This window comes from Prionailurus viverrinus, chromosome A3, assembly GCF_022837055.1.
Source record: "Prionailurus viverrinus isolate Anna chromosome A3, UM_Priviv_1.0, whole genome shotgun sequence".
Lineage (NCBI taxonomy): Eukaryota > Metazoa > Chordata > Mammalia > Carnivora > Felidae > Prionailurus > Prionailurus viverrinus.
Window position 1 is genome coordinate 921761 of NC_062563.1, and position 17256 is coordinate 939016.

Sequence of the window (17256 nt, forward strand, 5' to 3'; positions counted from 1 at the left end):
GGGGGCTCTCGCTGCCCCCTGCTCAGTCCAGCTCAGACTGGGCACCCAGCTGGATCTCCCACCTTTAACTCAAATCCCTGTTTATGCCAACAACCGGTTACCATGGAAATGTCCTTGGGACAGGGTGGAGGGTGGAGAGGGCGATGGGAGGGAGGGCCGAGGCTGTTCCTGCAGAGACGACCTTCCACTTTTGCCGGTAGTAGTCCTTGGAGTTGGCGCGACACTGACTGGGGCTGTGTCTGGGAAGGGGCCTCTGAGGGGCCTGTTCCACATCCTTCCTCCCCTCGGCCCCCACCCGTGATCACCCTCGGGGGACACTCTGCTCCTGCCACCAAGGCCGTGAGACTCAGGGCCACGGGGGCGCCCCTCTCTCAAAGCTGGTCTCATTTGTTTGTGAATTTTTCCACTGAAACGGCCGACTCAGGAGCAGCTGGAGGGAGGGGCCTCGAGGCCCGGAGTAAGAGTCTAATTCAGCGGCCGCTACGATGATTACTAGGCTTCCACAAGGAGTGCTTTCCAGCCGGGTGCAGGTGGGGAGGGAGGACCTTGCAAATTAATGAGTGAGACCCGGTTAATCTCGCTGCATTAGCAAATCTGCAGGGAAAGCCAAATGAGGTTGGACAGATGTGTGTGAGCGTGCGCATGCCAGCCACGGGCCTATGTCCGCCAGAGCCTGGTCCCAGGCACCAGGAGAGACAGGCCCGCTGGCCTCTGCTGGGCTCTCGGGCTGAATTCACCCGTGGGAGTGTGGCCATCAAGAGCCACCATCCTGGCTGCTGCGCTGGCCGAAGTGAAGGGGGCAGAGGGTAGAGGAGATTTAGCCTGGGCACTGCGGCAGGCTCCCGCCGAGAGCCAGGATCCCCTTTCCCTGTGCAGGTGTGCACCCCCTGCGGCCAGTCCTGCGCCGGCTGTGGGCCAAGACACCGGGCTGTCCCCCCCTGGCCCAGGGCTCGGCCTGACCCTCCTCATGGGTCCTCGGGACTACGTTCCTCTGTGCCCCTTCTTCCAGGAAGCCTTCGCAGATTGGCCCAGCTCCCCGCACACCCCCTTCTCGTCTGACTCCAGTCTGACAATTGCAGGAGCACCTCACCTCAACCAGTCCTGCGGGAGGAGCCTGAATGCAGGGGCGTGAGGGAACATCCTCATCCCCAAAGGCGCACGTTTGCTGTGGGAGAGTGGGACAGGGCAAAGGTCACTTCATCAGTTAGTGACGAGCCTGTTTATGGCTCACCTTCCTCGATTGCCAGCTGAGTGTAATGATGATGTCTGCTTCACAGAGACGCTGAGGTAGTTGGAACGGCATTCCAGAAGGACCCAGAGCATGGCTGGCCTCTACTACTGACAAAGGAATGTGGGACTGACCGGGCCTAGACTGTCAAGCAGAACGCTGTCCTATTTGCTCTGGGACATGCAGAACAGGGGATTTCTCGAAATCAGACACAAAATCGGAGGCTCCGGGCAGGTGCTCCCATCCGTCCACCGGCACTTGTCACCCTCCCTGGTCCCCTCCCTGAGAGGGAGGCTCCAGCAGGTTCTAAGTCTCCTGGGGATGAGGTGGCTCTTGCCTGGTCCAGGTGAGACACGGGTCAGCCGGGTGGGGGTGGGGGGGTCTGAAGGACAGCCCTGTGCTGGGCTGGGCAGTCCAGGTTCCCCAGAGGGCAGGCTTCCCTTAGCTCCAGGAAATGACAGACCATGGGGTGCTCCCAGGAGTCTGTCTCAGTAGGGACACAGGCCAGTCCTGGGACACACCATGCCCAAGGACTGAAGGTCCGGAAGCCAGGCGGCCTGGGCTGGAAACCCTCTGCTGGCCGGATGAGCTTGGGCACGTGGCCTAACCTGTCCATGCATTTACCTCCCGATCCGGATGCAGGGACAGCAAGAATCCACCTCACAGGGTGTAATGGGTGACAGCTCATCACCTCTGAGACTGGCCACTGACCAAAAGGGCTGAGCCTTTTGGAAGCTCTATTTGTAGGCAAGTGTGGGAGAGCCTGCAGAGAGCTCCCATGAGAAAAGCCCCTGGAGGTCTCAGAGCAGATGTGATGAGCTGTGCTGAGCTCAGCCTGGGCTCGGAGTGCAGGTGGGCTGGGGGGCAGGGGGAGATGGGGAAGGCGTATGGGTTGGGGGAGGTGGGCAGGGGAGATGGGGGAGGGGAGCCCAGCTGGGAGGGGCAGGGGGAGATGGGGGAGGGGAGCCCAGCTGGGAGGGGCAGGGGGAGATGGGGAGGGGTCAGGGGCCCTTGGGACCATCGCCTGTGTCTGTCCGGGTGGGGAGAGGTGGAGGGGGCTCCTGACAGACATTCTGCCCCCTCAAGGGCGGGCTCTAGGCCAGAGGCTCTCAGTGGAGCCTCTTCTCTGCTCCCCACCCTGACCCGAAGTCTCCTCCGGTGTGAGCGCTGCGGGAACTCCGCGCAGGGATGGCCGCCGGCGCCCTCTCCTCACCACGACCCGGGTTGTGTGGCACAAAGTGACCCCTCCCAACCCCCTCCGGGCACCTGCTGCGGCTCCGCGGCCACCTCGGCCCACTTGGGGGCAGACGCCCTCCAGGGCACGGGGCACGGTCGCGCCAGGCACCTCGGTTGCGGCTGACATTGTCCACCACCGGCCCGCGGGTGCCGCTGGACTGTCCTCCAACCACCCCGGCCGAGACCCTCGGCCGCTGTCCGTGGCGCGCGCTCCAGGCCGGATCTGGAGGCAGCAAAGCGGCTTCGCCTGGGGCGGGGGCGTCAGGGTCCTTCCCTCTCCCCAGAAGGGCCGGCCGCGACGCCTGGGCTCCCCACTGGACGCTTCCCGCGGGGGACAGGCTGATAAGGGGTGGTCCTTCCCGAACGAACGCTTCGCTGGGGAAGAAGACAAGGGGGTTGTGATTTCCAAACTGCGAAGCGGGGCGGGGGTGATGGAGTTAACCAGGCGCGAGCGGGGCGCCCCGAGCCCCTGGGTGCGCGTCCCCCATCCAGGCAGGCGGCGGGGCGCCAGGATTGGGGACGGGGTGGGGGGCGGGGATGGAGGTCAGCGTGTCTCGGTCCCGGAACCAGCCGGTGGCAGGATCCCCCAGTCGCACGCAGTGACTACGGGCCCCCGCCCCTGGCTCGGGCACGTCCCCGGCCCCGGGAGGACGACGGAAACTTTACCCCGGAGCTGGCCGAGCGCAGCCTCCGCGCCCCCTCCCGGCCGGTGGTCCGCTCCCCCCACCCGCCCTCCTCCCCTCACGTCCTCGCCCGCTTCCCCCCTCCCCCCCTCCTCCCCCTCTCCCTCCTCCGTCTCCTCCTCGCCGGCTGGAGGCGGGCAGGTCCGGGCGCGGCCGCGCCGCCGAGCCCACAGCCCCGCGCTCCCGGCCGGGTCGCCGCCGCCGCCGCGCCCCGCGGGAGGAGCGGCGGAACCAGGCCCAGCGGACCGAGCGGCCCGCGCGGCGCGGGGGCATGAAGTTGGGCGCGCGCGGGCCTCGGAGCGGGGGCGCGGCGGAGACGGGAGCCGCCCGCGTCTAGAGCCCGCTCGGTGCGCCATGGAGCTCGGGGGCCCGGGGGCGCCGCCGCCGCCGCTGCTGCCGCCGCTGCTGCTGCTGCTGGGGGCCGGCTTCCTGCCCGGTAAGTTTCGGGGCGCTAGACAGGCCCCCCTTTCGTCCAGTTCAGGGCGGCCTCGGCTCTCCAGAGCCAGAGAAGGGGAGGCTCCTGGCTGCGGTCCCGAGCCGCGGGTGCGCGCAACGGGGCAGCGCCGAGGCTCCCCCACCCTAGACGCAAAGGCTGTCCTGCGGTGCGGACCGAGCGGGGCAAGGAAGGAGTTAACTCGCCCGCGAATGCGGGAGACAGGTTTGGGTGGGGGTGGGGGCTGCTGTTTGGGGAGCTGGACCCAGAAGCTCCAACTTGGGTAAAGAGAGGCGGGGCCCATCTCTCCCCCTCTTTATCCGTTTGGCCACATTTTAATGCAGACACCCCCATGCCTGCTCCTGATTTGGGGGATCAGAGCGGTGGCTCCCGCCCTTGACCGCACCCCACCCGCACCTTTTCTGCTCCCCCAGGCTCAGTGGGACAGCCTAAGTCCCAGCCCCCTCCGCCTTCCCCTCCCCCCACCCCCTGGGCAGCCACCTTGTTATTCATAGGTTGGTGGGGGGAATTGAAGCTCCTGGCCTCCCCCGTGAGGGGTGGGCTATACCCTCCTGGTCCAAGGGACCAGGAAGAATAAGGTTGGGCTGGGGAGCTCTGGACTGAGAGTGAAGGGTCCCGCTGGTCAAAGACCGACCTAGGAATGTTGGTGGACCCCCTTTTCACATCCTGTGTGTGACTTGCAGGTGAGCTGGTACCCTGTTCCCCTCCCCAAATCCCCTTATGATGCAGTGGCCCCAGTGCAGGTGCCCAGGAGAGACAGAGAGGTCCTCAGATCACAGACTGGTCAGCAAGGCTGGGCTGGGTCAGAGTGGCCCCTCCCAGGAAGCAGAGTGTGTGTTGGCGGTGGGGGGGGGGGGTCACCCTTGACTCATGGAAGGCAGTCTGCGTGTCTGTCCAAGAACACAGGGTGCTGGAGTGGTCGTCCGGGTCTTGGTGGTAACTCAGGGTTGCTGGCAGCTACAAGAAGCCGGCTGTCCGTCCCCCCTCCCCCTCTTTGGACGGGTCCCCCAGTGTCCTGGAATCCTGTGGTTTATCCCCACCTTGTGTTTTCAGAAGTCTGCTAGTAGCTGGAGATGCAGCCCCTCCTTCCGGAAGTCACGTCTGGCAGGGAGACTTACCCCAGTCAGCTCTTACCAGATCAGTTGTCTGTTTTGGGGGTACAGTGCAGGGTGCTTGAGGGGTCTGGAAAGGCTTCCCTGAGGAACTTACACCTTTACCCAGAGGGTAGGAGGGAAACCGAGGCCGGAGTAGGGCAGGATGTGCAAATGTCCTGAGGTGGATGGGCCTGGAAGGAAGCCGGGGCCAGGTGGGAGGCTGGAGCGGGCAGCCGGTGGGCCCACCATCTTCCGCCCCTGAGCTGCACACCTTCCTGTCCCCACAGCAAGCAGCCACGTGGAGACCCGGGCCCACGCAGAGGAACGGCTGCTGAAGAAGCTCTTTGCTGGCTACAACAAGTGGTCCCGGCCCGTGGCCAACATCTCGGACGTGGTTCTCGTCCACTTCGGGCTGTCCATCGCACAGCTCATTGACGTGGTAGGTGCCGAGGGGGGGATGCGGGAGCGCTGGGCCTCGGCCGTCACACACCCGTCACACACCGCAGTGGAGGTTCTGCCTGAGGGGCGCCCCTGCGCCCTAGAGGAGGCCGGCCTGGCCGGGGCGCCTGGAGGGGCGGGGGGCTGCCGTCTGCTCTCCGTGCAGGCCGCGTGTGTCCAGCCCTGCCAGAGTCCTGCGCACACGCCCTTGTGGGGGAGCCCAGGGGAAAGACGGGCTTTGTGCACCCCCACCCGGAGCTTTGCTCCCCGCCGCCCCCCACGTGGGAACCCACAATGCCAGAGTGTCAGCAGCAGGCCGGGGCCATGTCCTTCAGAAGCCAAGAGCAGAACGCGCCTCTGGGGGGTGGGGGCACTTGCCCCGGCTGCGAGTGGTCAGGCTGTAGGAGGTTTTGTGAGTTGAGGGGCCGGGGGCTTGAGACGTGACCCTTGTGCCCCCTGGTCTAGGAGAGCCCCGCTACCCACTGGTCTGGAACACGGTGTCCCAGCAAGGCTCGGACAGGTTTGGGTGCATTTATCTTCCTGGTTAGGGACCGAGGAGGCTGCTGGGGCGGAGGGGGAGCTGGGGGTACCGTCTCCAAATGGTCACAGCTCTGGAAGGGCAGGGGCATCCATCTGGGGTCGGGGCCCGTCCTGTGGGGGAGATCTGACTGGGTAGTGGGTTCACTGGGGTGGGGGCCCAAGTGCCTTGGAGGGGAGGCTCCAGCCCGGCCAGGAGGGGGCCTCGGGGAGCTTGGCTCGCTCACCACGAGGGGGCCCCAGGCCTACGGGGTCTGGAGGCCCTGATCCCAGACTGGCGCCGCGTGTATCCAGTGGCCACCGGTCTTTTCTCCCGTGACGTAGAAAGGCAGCCTGTCCGGCCTCCTGGGCAGCGTCTGAGAGGCTTTGGGAAGGGGGGACAGAAAGGGCCGCGTGCGGGCCCTGTGGGTAGGGAGACCCGGTCAGTCTACCTGTCCTCAGCGGTGTCCAGACTCGAGGCTTCCGGCCTCCTGGAGCCAGACCTCAAACTACGCCTGCAAAGTGCTCCTGGCTGAGGCACTGGGCTGGTGAGCCCGCGGAGGTCCCCAAACATGGGCAGAGGCGGCCCTTGGCTGCCCGCCGCTTAAAGTTCCGAGCCGGACCGTCTACCTGGGTTCCTCGGGGCACCACAGAGCCTCGGCTCCCAGTGCCCGGAAGAGCCTGAGGCCTGGGGCACATCGGCTCCAGTCCTGGTGAGGGACGTGCCTGACAGGATGAGAGGAGCCCCCAGGCTCCTCTGTGTGCACCAGAGCTGGCCCGAGGCACGCCTGCACACGCGCGTGCTGATGAGCGGCCCGGTGGCACACATCTGGGCCCCTCTCTGCCCAGCCCCTGCAGGGCTCATGCATTGGCTGCAGGGCTGTGTCTGGGCAGGGCGTGCTCATGTGTGTGAGCTCACACCTGCAGGAGAGCCGAGGAGTCCCTGGTGAGGAAGGAGGCCAGGCCCTGTCGCCTTGAAGCTCGTCCTGAGCCTGGGGAGGTCGGGGGTGGGTTGGACGGGGTACAGCAGGGGCGGGCTGTCCGCCGGAGGGCAGGGCAGGACTGGGGCCAGGCAGGGGCGTGATAGGCCAGGCAGCACCGGGCAGGACCGTGCTGCCGAGGTCATTGGACATTGTGTCCAACACCGGCTCCAGGGCCCGCTCGGGTCACACTTGGATGGGGGGGGACAGCCCTGCTCAGGCGGCTGGGTGGCCTGCCCCGGGTGGGTCTGGGGGAGAGCAAGATCAAGGGCAGTGCCTGGGGGCGGCAAGGGACACGGTCCCCTCTCCCTGAACTAGCCGGCTGGGAGCTTGTCCCCCAGGGAGGCAGGTGGGCAGGGGCCCAGGCCTGAGCCTTTGGGGACAAGACCCCACCCTGACCCTCGTCCGGGCACCGGACACCGTTCTGGTTTGGTGATCCTTCGGATTTCTTTGGTTTCAGCGGTCTTTCCCACTGGCCTGTGTGTTCCTGGCACAGGGGGTTGTGGGGGGGGGGATGTCAGGCCATCGCTGGGTGCAGAGAGCCTTGCTCAGACACTGCTCCCGGCACCCTGTGCCTCTCTGCCTGGCCCCCTGCCCTCGGGACCCTGTGGGCAACGGGCACTCTGAGGGGGTCCTCCCTGAACCTTGGGCAAAGGGCCCACCTGGAGCCAGCCCCCTCCTAGGTGTGACCCATGGGGGCTGGGGTGTGCTGTGGCCCACAGAGACGGCATCAGTGCCACAGGGCTCAGTGTGAGGCCCCGGGACTTCCCGTCCCAGACCCCCGTGTTCTGCATGGACCCCCGTCCCTGCTGTGCTCCAAAAGGCTCCATCACGTGTTGGGGTCTGATGGCCCAGAGGACGGTGCTCCCCAGCAGAAACGTGGCAGATGGCCCCTCCCCATTCGCCGGTAGGGAATAAGGGGTGGGGGGTGAGGGCAGTGCAGGGCGGGGCCACGGGACTTCTCAGGGTGTGTGGTCCAGCCTCCTCACCTGGACAGGTGACCACACTGTGACCTCGAGAGGGAACCGGCCGGGCCTCCCGCTCCCACCTCCCCTGTTCCAGCCCCTTACCTGTCCTCAAGGTGCTGAGGCTCTGGTCCTACAGGGCAAGTTTGTCGAGGGGCCAGCCTGGTGAGCGCGGGACCTGTGCGAACCCAGCTTGCTTTAATGACGGTCGGCCGGAGGCGCAGGCGCCTGGTCACCGAGGACACACCTGCCCAAGGGCGGTCTTGAGCAGCTGGGAGGGTGGAGCACATTGGCAGGGTCCCCGGAGGGCGGCTGTCCTCCAGCAGCAGCCTGGGAGCCATCACACTCGCCATCTCACACGTCTGCGTGGCTCGGGGAGCGCCAGGCCCTGGCCACCTGAGAAGTCAGGCAAGCCTTGTCCCCACTCTCCTTCTGGGAGAGTTCAGGGTCCTTGTCCCCACATTCTAAATCCCCTTGGGCTGACCATCCTGGGCTTGGTTGCCTCCAGGGACGGGGCACTCACTCCTTCTGAGGTCGCCTGCTTCCCATGTTCAGCACAGGCCTGTCTTTGTGGGTGAGGAAAATACTCAGGGCCCAGAGAGTGGGGGGTGAGGGGGAGAGGGGGAGTAGAGAGAGAAGGAGGAAGGGGGGAGGGAGATGGAGAGAGAGACAGGGAGGCTCCAGTCACCCAAGGGAGTTACAACAATGGCCCTTCTCTGTGTCCCAGGATGAGAAGAACCAGATGATGACGACTAACGTGTGGGTGAAGCAGGTGAGCGAGTGCGGCCCCCGCCGCCCCTGGTTCCTCCCCCCACACCCCTCCCTGCCTGTCCCTCCTCCCCTCCTCTTTCCCTCTCCCCCTCCCCCACACCTCTCCCCCACGGCCCTCCCCCTCACGGCTGTGGCTTCCCCCCCACCTCCCCCTGCCCCCAGGAATGGCATGACTACAAGCTGCGCTGGGACCCTGCCGACTACGAGAACGTCACCTCCATTCGCATTCCCTCCGAGCTCATCTGGCGGCCGGACATCGTCCTTTACAACAAGTGAGCCCCTGGGAGGTCGGCGGGCAGGGGCGCAGGTACCTGTGTCCGGGTGCCAGTGATCCAGGCCGTCCAGGCACGAGCAAGAGGTGGTGGCCTGTGTGGGCCCCGCTGTCGGGAGCCAGGGCTGAGGCCTCTGGAAGGGAAGGGGGGTGAGCAAAGCAGGAGACAAGGGCCCTGGGGGCTCTGTCCCTGCCTGGACCAGCCTCCCACCCCCCCCCCCCCCAGTCCTGCCCCAGGGCGACTGCAGGCCCCAGAGCTGCCCCCCTACGGGCCGCACTCACTGTCCCCAGCCGGGCGGGTGGTCCCTTGCCACGCACACAACCGCCCGGCCCAGCTCGGTGTCCCCAGTCCCCCTGTGCGGTCAGCCTTCCCAGCACCGGCACCTTCACGCTGCTGAGCGAGTGCCCCCCCGGACGCCTCCCTGAATCTGTTCTTGGATGTGGTTGTTCTGTGCCAGGAAGCCGGTGCTTTGCAGGCACGGCCGTGGCAGGGGGTGGGCTCCAACTCCTCCTTTCCCGGGACCCTTGCAGGGGGATCCTGAGCCCGGGGCAGCCCGACGACGTCCTCCTCTGTCCCCGTGTCACTGCCGGGTCACAGCTGGGCTGTTTGTTCAGGCTCAGGCCGGGGCAGCAGCTCCCACAGCAGTTACAATTGCGGACAAAGCAAGTGGCAGCACTTAGCTCCCCCCGGACCCCTGCCCTCCCCACTGCCAGACCCCAGCGGGCTGTGGTACAAAGCCCCTCCCGGGCCCCCGGGCAATGGGCCTGACCTATAAAACGTTGCTATTTGATTAAGAACGATTGGGCTCCTTTTCCAACTTAATTGATTCCAGTAATAACAGCGGGAGAGCTGGAGGGTTCTCCGAGGTGCATTAGAGGGGGTCAGCTCCGCGAGGGGAAGGCTCTCTCCGCAGGGCACGGTCCTCTGCTCTCTACGACCAGCCCCTGCCGCCACCCCAGCCCTCCCGGGGTCCCCGGTCTGCTCCCCACACCCCTCACCCCAGGACCTAGCACCACACCGTCTGAGTGGCGGATTCAGAGGATGCGCATCAGTGTCAGCGCCCTGGGCCCCCAGGGGAGCCTTCCTGCTGTGGTCACACCAGACCCTCCCTGGGCAGGACGTACTGGCTGAGAAGCAGCTCTGGGATCTGTACAGACCCCCCCCCCCGGGACTGCAGCCCAGGATGGGGCTACACTCAAAGTCCCTCCTTGTTTCTCCTCCTTCCGGGTCCCTGGGGGAGGTGGCGGGTGGACCCCCAGCTTCTCTGTGAGGCTGTGGCCGGCACAGGGGCTTTGTCTGCGCAGGGCTGCGGTGGTGGGCGAGGAAGGGTCCCGGAGCCGGTGGCCGATGGTGGCCAAGCCACGGCCACCAGGAGGGCTCGTTTCCAGGGGCAACGGGAGGCCGCTGACCAGGCTGCTGTCCATTTGAGTGTGGCCGGGTGGTCGCCCTGGGCCACTGGGTGAGGGGAAAGAGGGGGAGCAGCTTTCTGGTAGCTTTGGGGAATCCCCTTGGTTGGAGGCCGTGCTGTCTGTCCACTCGGGGGCTTCTCCACGTGAGCCCTTGGGGGCAGAGTGTCTCGCAAGGCCTCTTACACGCAGCACCACACGGATGGGGGTTCGCGGGGCCTGGAGCGAAGGGGGGGGCCCGGACAGGCTGGGACGCGCCCCTGCTCTGCCGTAGAACTTGCTCGGGCTCTGCCCGTCCAGTCCCGACACCCACGCCCCTCGGCTCCCCGGAGGCACAGCCCTGCTGGACGCCTGCCGTGGAACCAGACACCCCTGGCGCCGGGCCTCGCCCCTGCACCGCCGGGGCCTCGGGGCCGGGCCGGGAAGACGCTGGACCCTCCGGGCCGCCTTCTGAGATCCTCTGCCTCCTGAAGGTGCGGCCAGGCTGCTGCACATCAGGGAGCATGTCCACCCGCAGGCCCAGGCCACAGGTCCAGACGAGCACAGCCTCCTGGGAGGCGTCTCGGGGATCTGAGCCGGGGCTGGGCCGGGCCAGGAGACGGGGGCCTTGCGGCTGGGGGCACGTGGGGGCGTGGCCGCAGGGGTCAGCGGGCTGTGTCCCAGGAGAAAACTCCGATCCTGTCTGTGGGCATCAAAACCCAGAGGCCTGGGTGCAGATTCCCAGTTCCTGGGGTTGCTTTCCGTGAACTTCTGGAACATTCCCTGCCCTGCCTGGGGGATCAGGGCTGCCGGGCTCACGCCACCGACTGGAGCCTCTGATCTCCGTGCAGAATGTTTGCTGAGTGGCGTTGGTTCATTTGCTTTGTGCCTCAGAGGGGCAAGGCTTTGGGTTTGGAGGGATGTTGCCGAGGGAGGACAGTTTTGCGTCATCCTGCCGGGGAGAGAGCCTCAGCCCCAGGCCAGCGTCCAGCGGCCCCCAGTGGAAAGCCCTGCCCCTCTTCGTGGGGATGCATTTGCGGGTCTCCACCTGCCACCGACCTAGACGTCAGCTAGGAAGGGTCACGGAGGTCATGGGATCGGGTTGGTGCCCACTGAGAGCATGGGGGGGGGGGGTCTCTGAGCTGGATGCGGGGGACGGGGAGGTGTTCACTGGGGCTGCGGGCTTCTAGGCCCCGGGCTGAGTGCACCCGCGGTGGGTGTGGGAAGCAGGGGTGTGGGCCGGCACGGAAGGCTGGGCTCTGAGCCCTTGGTGGGCGCCTGACCCACACCCGGGGCTGAGCAGCTGGTGTCGAGGGTCTGGGGTCTGCCGGCAGCTTCTCTGGCTGAGCTGCTGTGCCAGCAGGTTGTGGTGAACCCCCACCTCCACGGTCTTCGAGCCACTGTCCTTGGGGCTCCGTGGAGCCGTGGGGAGGTTCCCTGCCAGCCCTTCAGAGCCAAGCCTGGGGCTGCCGCTGTCTCCACCTGCTCGTGGCCACCACGCCTCGGGGAGACTGAGGCCAGGAGAGTGGTGACACTGGCCGGGGACCCCGCTGGCAACCAGGGGCTTCCAGCCACAGAGGAGAGCAGGGCTGACTCCAGGAGCCGATGAGGTTCCTGGGCCCCACTCCACACTCGCCAGGCACACTCGTGGAGACAGTGAGGCAGACGCTGCTGTCTGGGAAGCCTGGGGTCACAGACAGTATCCCCCCGGCCCTGTTCTGTGCCCACTCGGCCTGTGGACAGGAGCCAACACCCGCCCCCGGCCAAGGGCGAGGCAAGAGGGCGGATGGCCAGGGCCTGGCCCTGCCGTCTCCTGCTCATGTGGCCTGGGGTCCTCGCCTGTGCAGGAGGGGAGTAACCTCACCTGTGAGTTGTGGGGGTAACAGAGAGAGAGTGGCAAAGTGCCCAGTGGTGTGGGCGCGCCTGGTCTGGGGCAGGAGACGGTGACCAGACAGGCCCCCGCCCCGCTTGGCCCAACCCCCTAGGTGACCTGCAGGGGGCCAGGCCCAGTCCCCCGAGACCCTGTGGAGTTCTGTGGCCTGGTGCCCGCAGCCATTTTCATGTCCGTGCCGTCATGTGCACGGGGTGTGGGTGGGGGCCAGGACCCTCTGAGGAGCCGTGCCCTTTGCCCTCCGCCCTGGGCCGTGGGGAGGGGCCCCCTCTCCCTCACACCGGGGACGGGAGCTCCCCGGCCTCGGACCCTTGCAGGGACCTGACCCCCCTTTAGGCTGCCCGCGGGCCCTGGCCCAGACAAGTTCCTGGCTCCAGGACAGAAACGGGCCGGCGGCCAGGCCCCCCGCCCCTGCCCCGGCGCAGGGCCCCCTCCCTGCCTCTCCCCCCCACGGGATCGCCACCAAGCCGCGTGTCCCCCCAGGGTAGGGGTGAGAAGCTGAGGCAGGTGGCTGACCACGACGCGCCCGGGGGGCCCCCCAGCCCCGCCCCGCCCTCGGGGGGCGCGCCCGTGAGCCGGGAGCGGGGGCGGGGGCGGGGGCGGGGGGGGGTCTCTCACGCCCCTCTCTTCCTGCGCAGCGCGGACGGGGACTTTGCGGTCACCCACCTGACCAAGGCCCACCTCTTCCACGACGGGCGGGTCCAGTGGACGCCCCCGGCCATCTACAAGAGCTCCTGCAGCATCGACGTCACCTTCTTCCCCTTCGACCAGCAGAACTGCACCATGAAGTTCGGGTCCTGGACCTACGACAAGGCCAAGATCGACCTGGTGAACATGCACAGCCGCGTGGACCAGCTGGACCTGTGGGAGAGCGGGGAGTGGGTCATCGTGGACGCCGTGGGCACCTACAACACCAGGAAGTACGAGTGCTGCGCCGAGGTCTACCCGGACATCACCTACGCCTTCGTCATCCGGCGGCTGCCCCTCTTCTACACCATCAACCTCATCATCCCCTGCCTGCTCATCTCCTGCCTCACGGTGCTGGTCTTCTACCTGCCGTCCGAGTGCGGAGAGAAGATCACGCTGTGCATCTCCGTGCTGCTCTCGCTCACCGTCTTCCTGCTGCTCATCACCGAGATCATCCCCTCCACCTCCCTGGTCATCCCGCTCATCGGCGAGTACCTGCTCTTCACCATGATCTTCGTCACGCTGTCCATCGTCATCACCGTCTTCGTGCTCAACGTGCACCACCGCTCCCCCCGCACGCACACCATGCCCGCCTGGGTCCGCCGGGTCTTCCTGGACGTCGTGCCCCGCCTGCTCTTCATGAAACGGCCGTCGGTGGTCAAGGACAACTGCAGGCGGCTCATCGAGTCCATGCACAAGATGGCCGGCGCCCCGGGCTTCTGGCCCGAGCCCGAGGGGGAGCCCACCCTCACGAGCGCAGCTCAGAGCCAGGGCCCCTCGCCCGCCTCGCCCTCCCCGTCCTCCCGCGGCCCCCTGGACGAGCCGGCCAAGGCCCAGGCGGCCTGCAAGCTGCCCTCGGACCAGGTCCCTGCCCCGCAGCCCTCGGAGGCTGAGAACGGGAGCCCCTGCCCCTCGCCTGACCCCTGCCACCCGCCCTCCGGCACCCGGGCCCCGGGGCTCGCCAAAGCCCGGTCCCTGAGTGCCCAGCACGTGTCCAGCCCCGCCGAAGCCGCGGAGGACGGCGTCCGGTGCCGGTCTCGGAGCATCCAGTGCCGCGTTCCCCAAGACGATGCCGCCTCCCAGGCCGGGGGCCCTGTGGCCGGCTCCCCCGCCTTTCTGAAGGCCAGCTCGGCCGAGCTCCCGCCTCCAGACCAGCCCTCTCCGTGCAAGTGCAGGTGCCGGAAGGAGCCGTCCCCAAACGCCGCGCTCAAAGCCCGCGGCACCGGCACCAAAGCCGCACCCCGGCACCTGCCCCTGTCCCCGGCGCTGACGCGGGCCGTCGAGGGCGTCCAGTACATCGCAGACCATCTGAAGGCGGAAGACACGGACTTCTCGGTAAGTTTCTGCCCATGGCTGTGTCTGGAGGTGTCCCTGGCTGGACAGACGCTCTCTGCCTCTCTTTCGTTTCCGGAGGAGGGAGCGGCCAGGGAAAAGTCCAAAGGCCGGGGCCCAGACCCAGGCTACTGAGCTCTGGGACGCACGCACCTCGGGCCCCGACCCTGTCCTGCTCTCTATTCCCTGGGCATCTGACGCTAGCGGGAGGTCCCAGGGGTGGCACTGGGGCAGGTGGCCCAGAGCGTCTAGTGGAGAGCGGACCGCAGGGGCGTCCTTGCTGTTCAGGACACAGGGATCCTGCAGACAGAAGGCAGGCCCAGGACGTCTGGGCGCTATTGCTGGCCTCCAGGAAAGCCCTGTCCAAGCGGGGCGTGGGCTTCTGGGGAGGGGCTGGGGGTGGCAGGGCCCCGGGGCGGAGGAGGAGGAGTAGGGAGAGGGAAGGACTGGGGTCTGGGGCACAGCCCTGCCTCTTCGGCCAGCACCCCACATGTCAAGCTGGGAGTCGTGGGCGAAGGGGCTCTATCGCTGGCCTGGCTACAAGGACCTGGGGACCCCGGGACCCCAGCTGTGGAGGAGCGCAGTCACCGGCAGGGATCGGAGGGTGCCCTGACAGTGTCCCCAGTCCCTCTGCTGAGTGTCAGCCCCTAGGGCTGAGATAGGACTGCCACTCACCTGTTGTGCTCGGCTCACGAAGGAGAGGTTACTGGATGTGCCCGGACGCCCAGCTGGTGGGCACTGGGCCCAGGGACGGGCCATCTCTGCCTGACCCCCACCGCTAGGGAACGTTCCTTTTTCCTTGTAGTGATGCTTGTCCACCCGTCCCAGCTCAGACTTGGCTGAAATCTCAGGACCTCATGTAGCCAGGAGTGAGGTGGGGACATCTGCAAGGTCAGAGCACAGGCAGAGGAAGTGAGAGGGGTCTCCGGCCCTGGTCAGTCTGCTGGGCCGCTATTTGCTGGTCAGCCTGGGGCCTGACCTCTGCCCTGCTGCATTGACCTTGCCCTTGTCAACTGTGTCCTGCCTGTCGGTGCTGCTGCTGCCGTGATGGGGACGCTGCTGTCCCTGCCTGCACCTTGGGTAATGGCCCCTGATTGTTTATGGGACACGTGTGGCCCCAGGACCATGTGCCCCATGGCTGAGTGAGCCCTGGAGAGGATCAGGGGTGCTGCCTGCACAGCACATCCCCGGTTTCCCACGTTCCCTGCTGAACCTCAAGAGGCTGTGAAGCTGTTCTGGAGGTTTCCAGAAGGTTCTGCCCTGGACCCCATTTTGCTGCCAGCTCTTAAAGAACAGATGGTTCCCTAACTCGATGTGGGGGTCCGAGCACTGCTGGGAGTCTGAGTACTGCTGGGTGATCCGAGCCCTGGTGGGGCGTTGGAGCACTGCTGGGGGTGGGAGCACAACTGGGGGTGGGAGCACTGCTGAGGGTCTGAGCACAAGGTGGGAGCACAGCTGGAGGTCTGAGCACTGCTGGGGGTCTGAGCTGGGGTCCGAGCTGGAGGTGGGAGCACTGCTGGGGGTCCAAGCTGGGGTCCGAGCTGGGGGTGGGAGCACTGCTGGGGGTCTGAGCACAGGGTGGGAGCACAGCTGGGGGTCTGAGCACTGCTGGGGGTCCGAGCTGGGGGTGGGAGCACAGCTGGGGGGGTCCGAGCAGTGCTGAGGAGGGACTGATGCCGTTAGAAGTGGAACCAGAATCCTCAGGGAGCCCAGCAGCTGGCGGTGCCTGTCTGGAGGGGGCCTGGCCCGTCCTTTATTCGCATCGCGGGTCTGGCCGCCACGACCTGGTTCTGGTTTGGGAGCGTCGCCAGGCTGCCTTGACGAGGACGGGCCTTGGACGCTCTGGGCGGCTTTGTCCGCGAGGGCCTTTCATCCGCAGGATGGGGGACGGGTGCGGGGGGATCAAAGACAAAGCGGAGGTGTGTGTGTGTCTCAGCCTCCCTGGAACGGAGGGTCCCGGATGGACTTCTTATTTATAAGCGGCCTTGCTTGCCCTCCGGCTTCGATTTGCTTTGAAACCCTCAGGATGTCTCTGATGACTTGAGAAATGAGAGCAGAAAATGGCAGCGAAGGGCCCTCTGTGCCCTCCACACCCCAGAATGAGGGCTGAGCCCACCCCTGCCCAGGCGGCCCACCCGCCCAGCCCGCCACCGCTTGTGCCTCTCGGAGCCTCTGCCCTGGGCTGCCCTCTGTGCCTCAGGGTCCCCACCTGTGCGTGGACAGCACGGCCTCCTTTCTAAAGGTGAATGGCCGCAGGTGACGTGCCCTCTGGCCTCCGTGTGTCCGGGACCTCCCCTCAAGCCAGGGCATCCTCACCGCCTCCGAAGAGCCCTCCGCTCCTGCTGCCGTGCCCCACTCCGAGCCTGCCCGCAGTGCCCTGGTCTGCCGTTTGCTTGTCCCCCCCACTCCCGCCCAGAGACCTTAGAGACAGAGCTGAGAGACCCCGCTGACTCAGGAGGGCAGCTGGCCTGTGAGCACCGCCCCTTGGAACAGGGTGGGCGGGAGTGCAGGGCAGCTGGGCCTCGGCCGTCGCCTTCTGGACATGGTCCACTGCGGGGGAGGCCCCGAGGGTGCTCCCGGCCCTGACCCTGAATAGCCAAGGCATGTGGGCATCCCCTCTCTGGGCCTCACTTTCCTCATCTGCAAAATGGGGGCACACCTGATGCTCTCCATGGTGCCCATCCCAGCTTTGGTGAGGTGAGAGCAAACGTCACCATAAAGCAGCCTGGCTGCTGGGGTCCCAGAGGCTCTCCACCTCCCTGGCCCTGGGGCTTCTGGCCAGGCAGGTGAAGTCAGGTGGGCCAGAGCACCAAACCCCAGGCCCGGCCTGCAGGATGCGTCTCTGAGACCCTCCTGCTCAGCTCAGCAGGCGGTCACCCTGATTACCTGGGTGTCCAGGAGGGGAAATGGAGATGCTGCTGGGAAAAGTACCAGGTTCTAGAAGGTTTTCGCCGGCTGGAGGCCTGAGGGCGGTGGGCCGGGAGTGACCACACGCGTCTGTTTGCAGGTAAAGGAGGACTGGAAGTACGTGGCCATGGTCATCGACCGCATCTTCCTGTGGGTGTTCGTCCTCGTCTGCCTGCTGGGGACCGCGGGCCTCTTCCTGCCCCCCTGGCTGGCCGGCATGATCTAGCGGGACGGGGGCCAGGCGCCCGCAGCCCCAGGTCTGTGCCTGGCTGTCCTAGGGGTTCCTCAACTGCGTGGGGTCACAGCATTTGCCAGATTGTCCCCCCGTTTTCTGCCTACTGTGAGACAGCCTTGGAAAGGGTCACTGCACCCCGGGGGGGCCGGTGCTGGCTCGGTCCTGCTGAGACCTGCCTGGGG

The 17256-nt window shown here is 66.6% G+C and overlaps 1 protein-coding gene across 1 annotated transcript; it reads left to right on the forward strand.

Annotated features, from left to right (window-relative positions):
• Positions 1-3501: 3501 nt before the first annotated feature.
• Positions 3502-17256, forward strand: CHRNA4 (cholinergic receptor nicotinic alpha 4 subunit). Its single transcript, XM_047853234.1, has 6 exons — positions 3502-3583; positions 4983-5134; positions 8322-8366; positions 8528-8637; positions 12552-13935; positions 16940-17256. Exons 1-6 carry the CDS (start codon positions 3502-3504, stop codon positions 17063-17065), a joined length of 1899 nt encoding a protein of 632 aa, XP_047709190.1. The 3' UTR covers positions 17066-17256.

What these genes read in the sequence shown, in the direction of transcription:
- CHRNA4 (XM_047853234.1), top strand. Translation starts at nt 3,502, where the DNA reads ATGGAGCTCGGGGGCCCGGGGGCGCCGCCGCCGCCGCTGCTGCCGCCG. An exon ending in GGGGGCCGGCTTCCTGCCCG is followed by an intron (nt 3,584 to 4,982) that starts GTAAGTTTCGGG and finishes CTGTCCCCACAG; the next exon opens with CAAGCAGCCACGTGGAGACC. An exon ending in GACATCGTCCTTTACAACAA is followed by an intron (nt 8,638 to 12,551) that starts GTGAGCCCCTGG and finishes CTTCCTGCGCAG; the next exon opens with CGCGGACGGGGACTTTGCGG.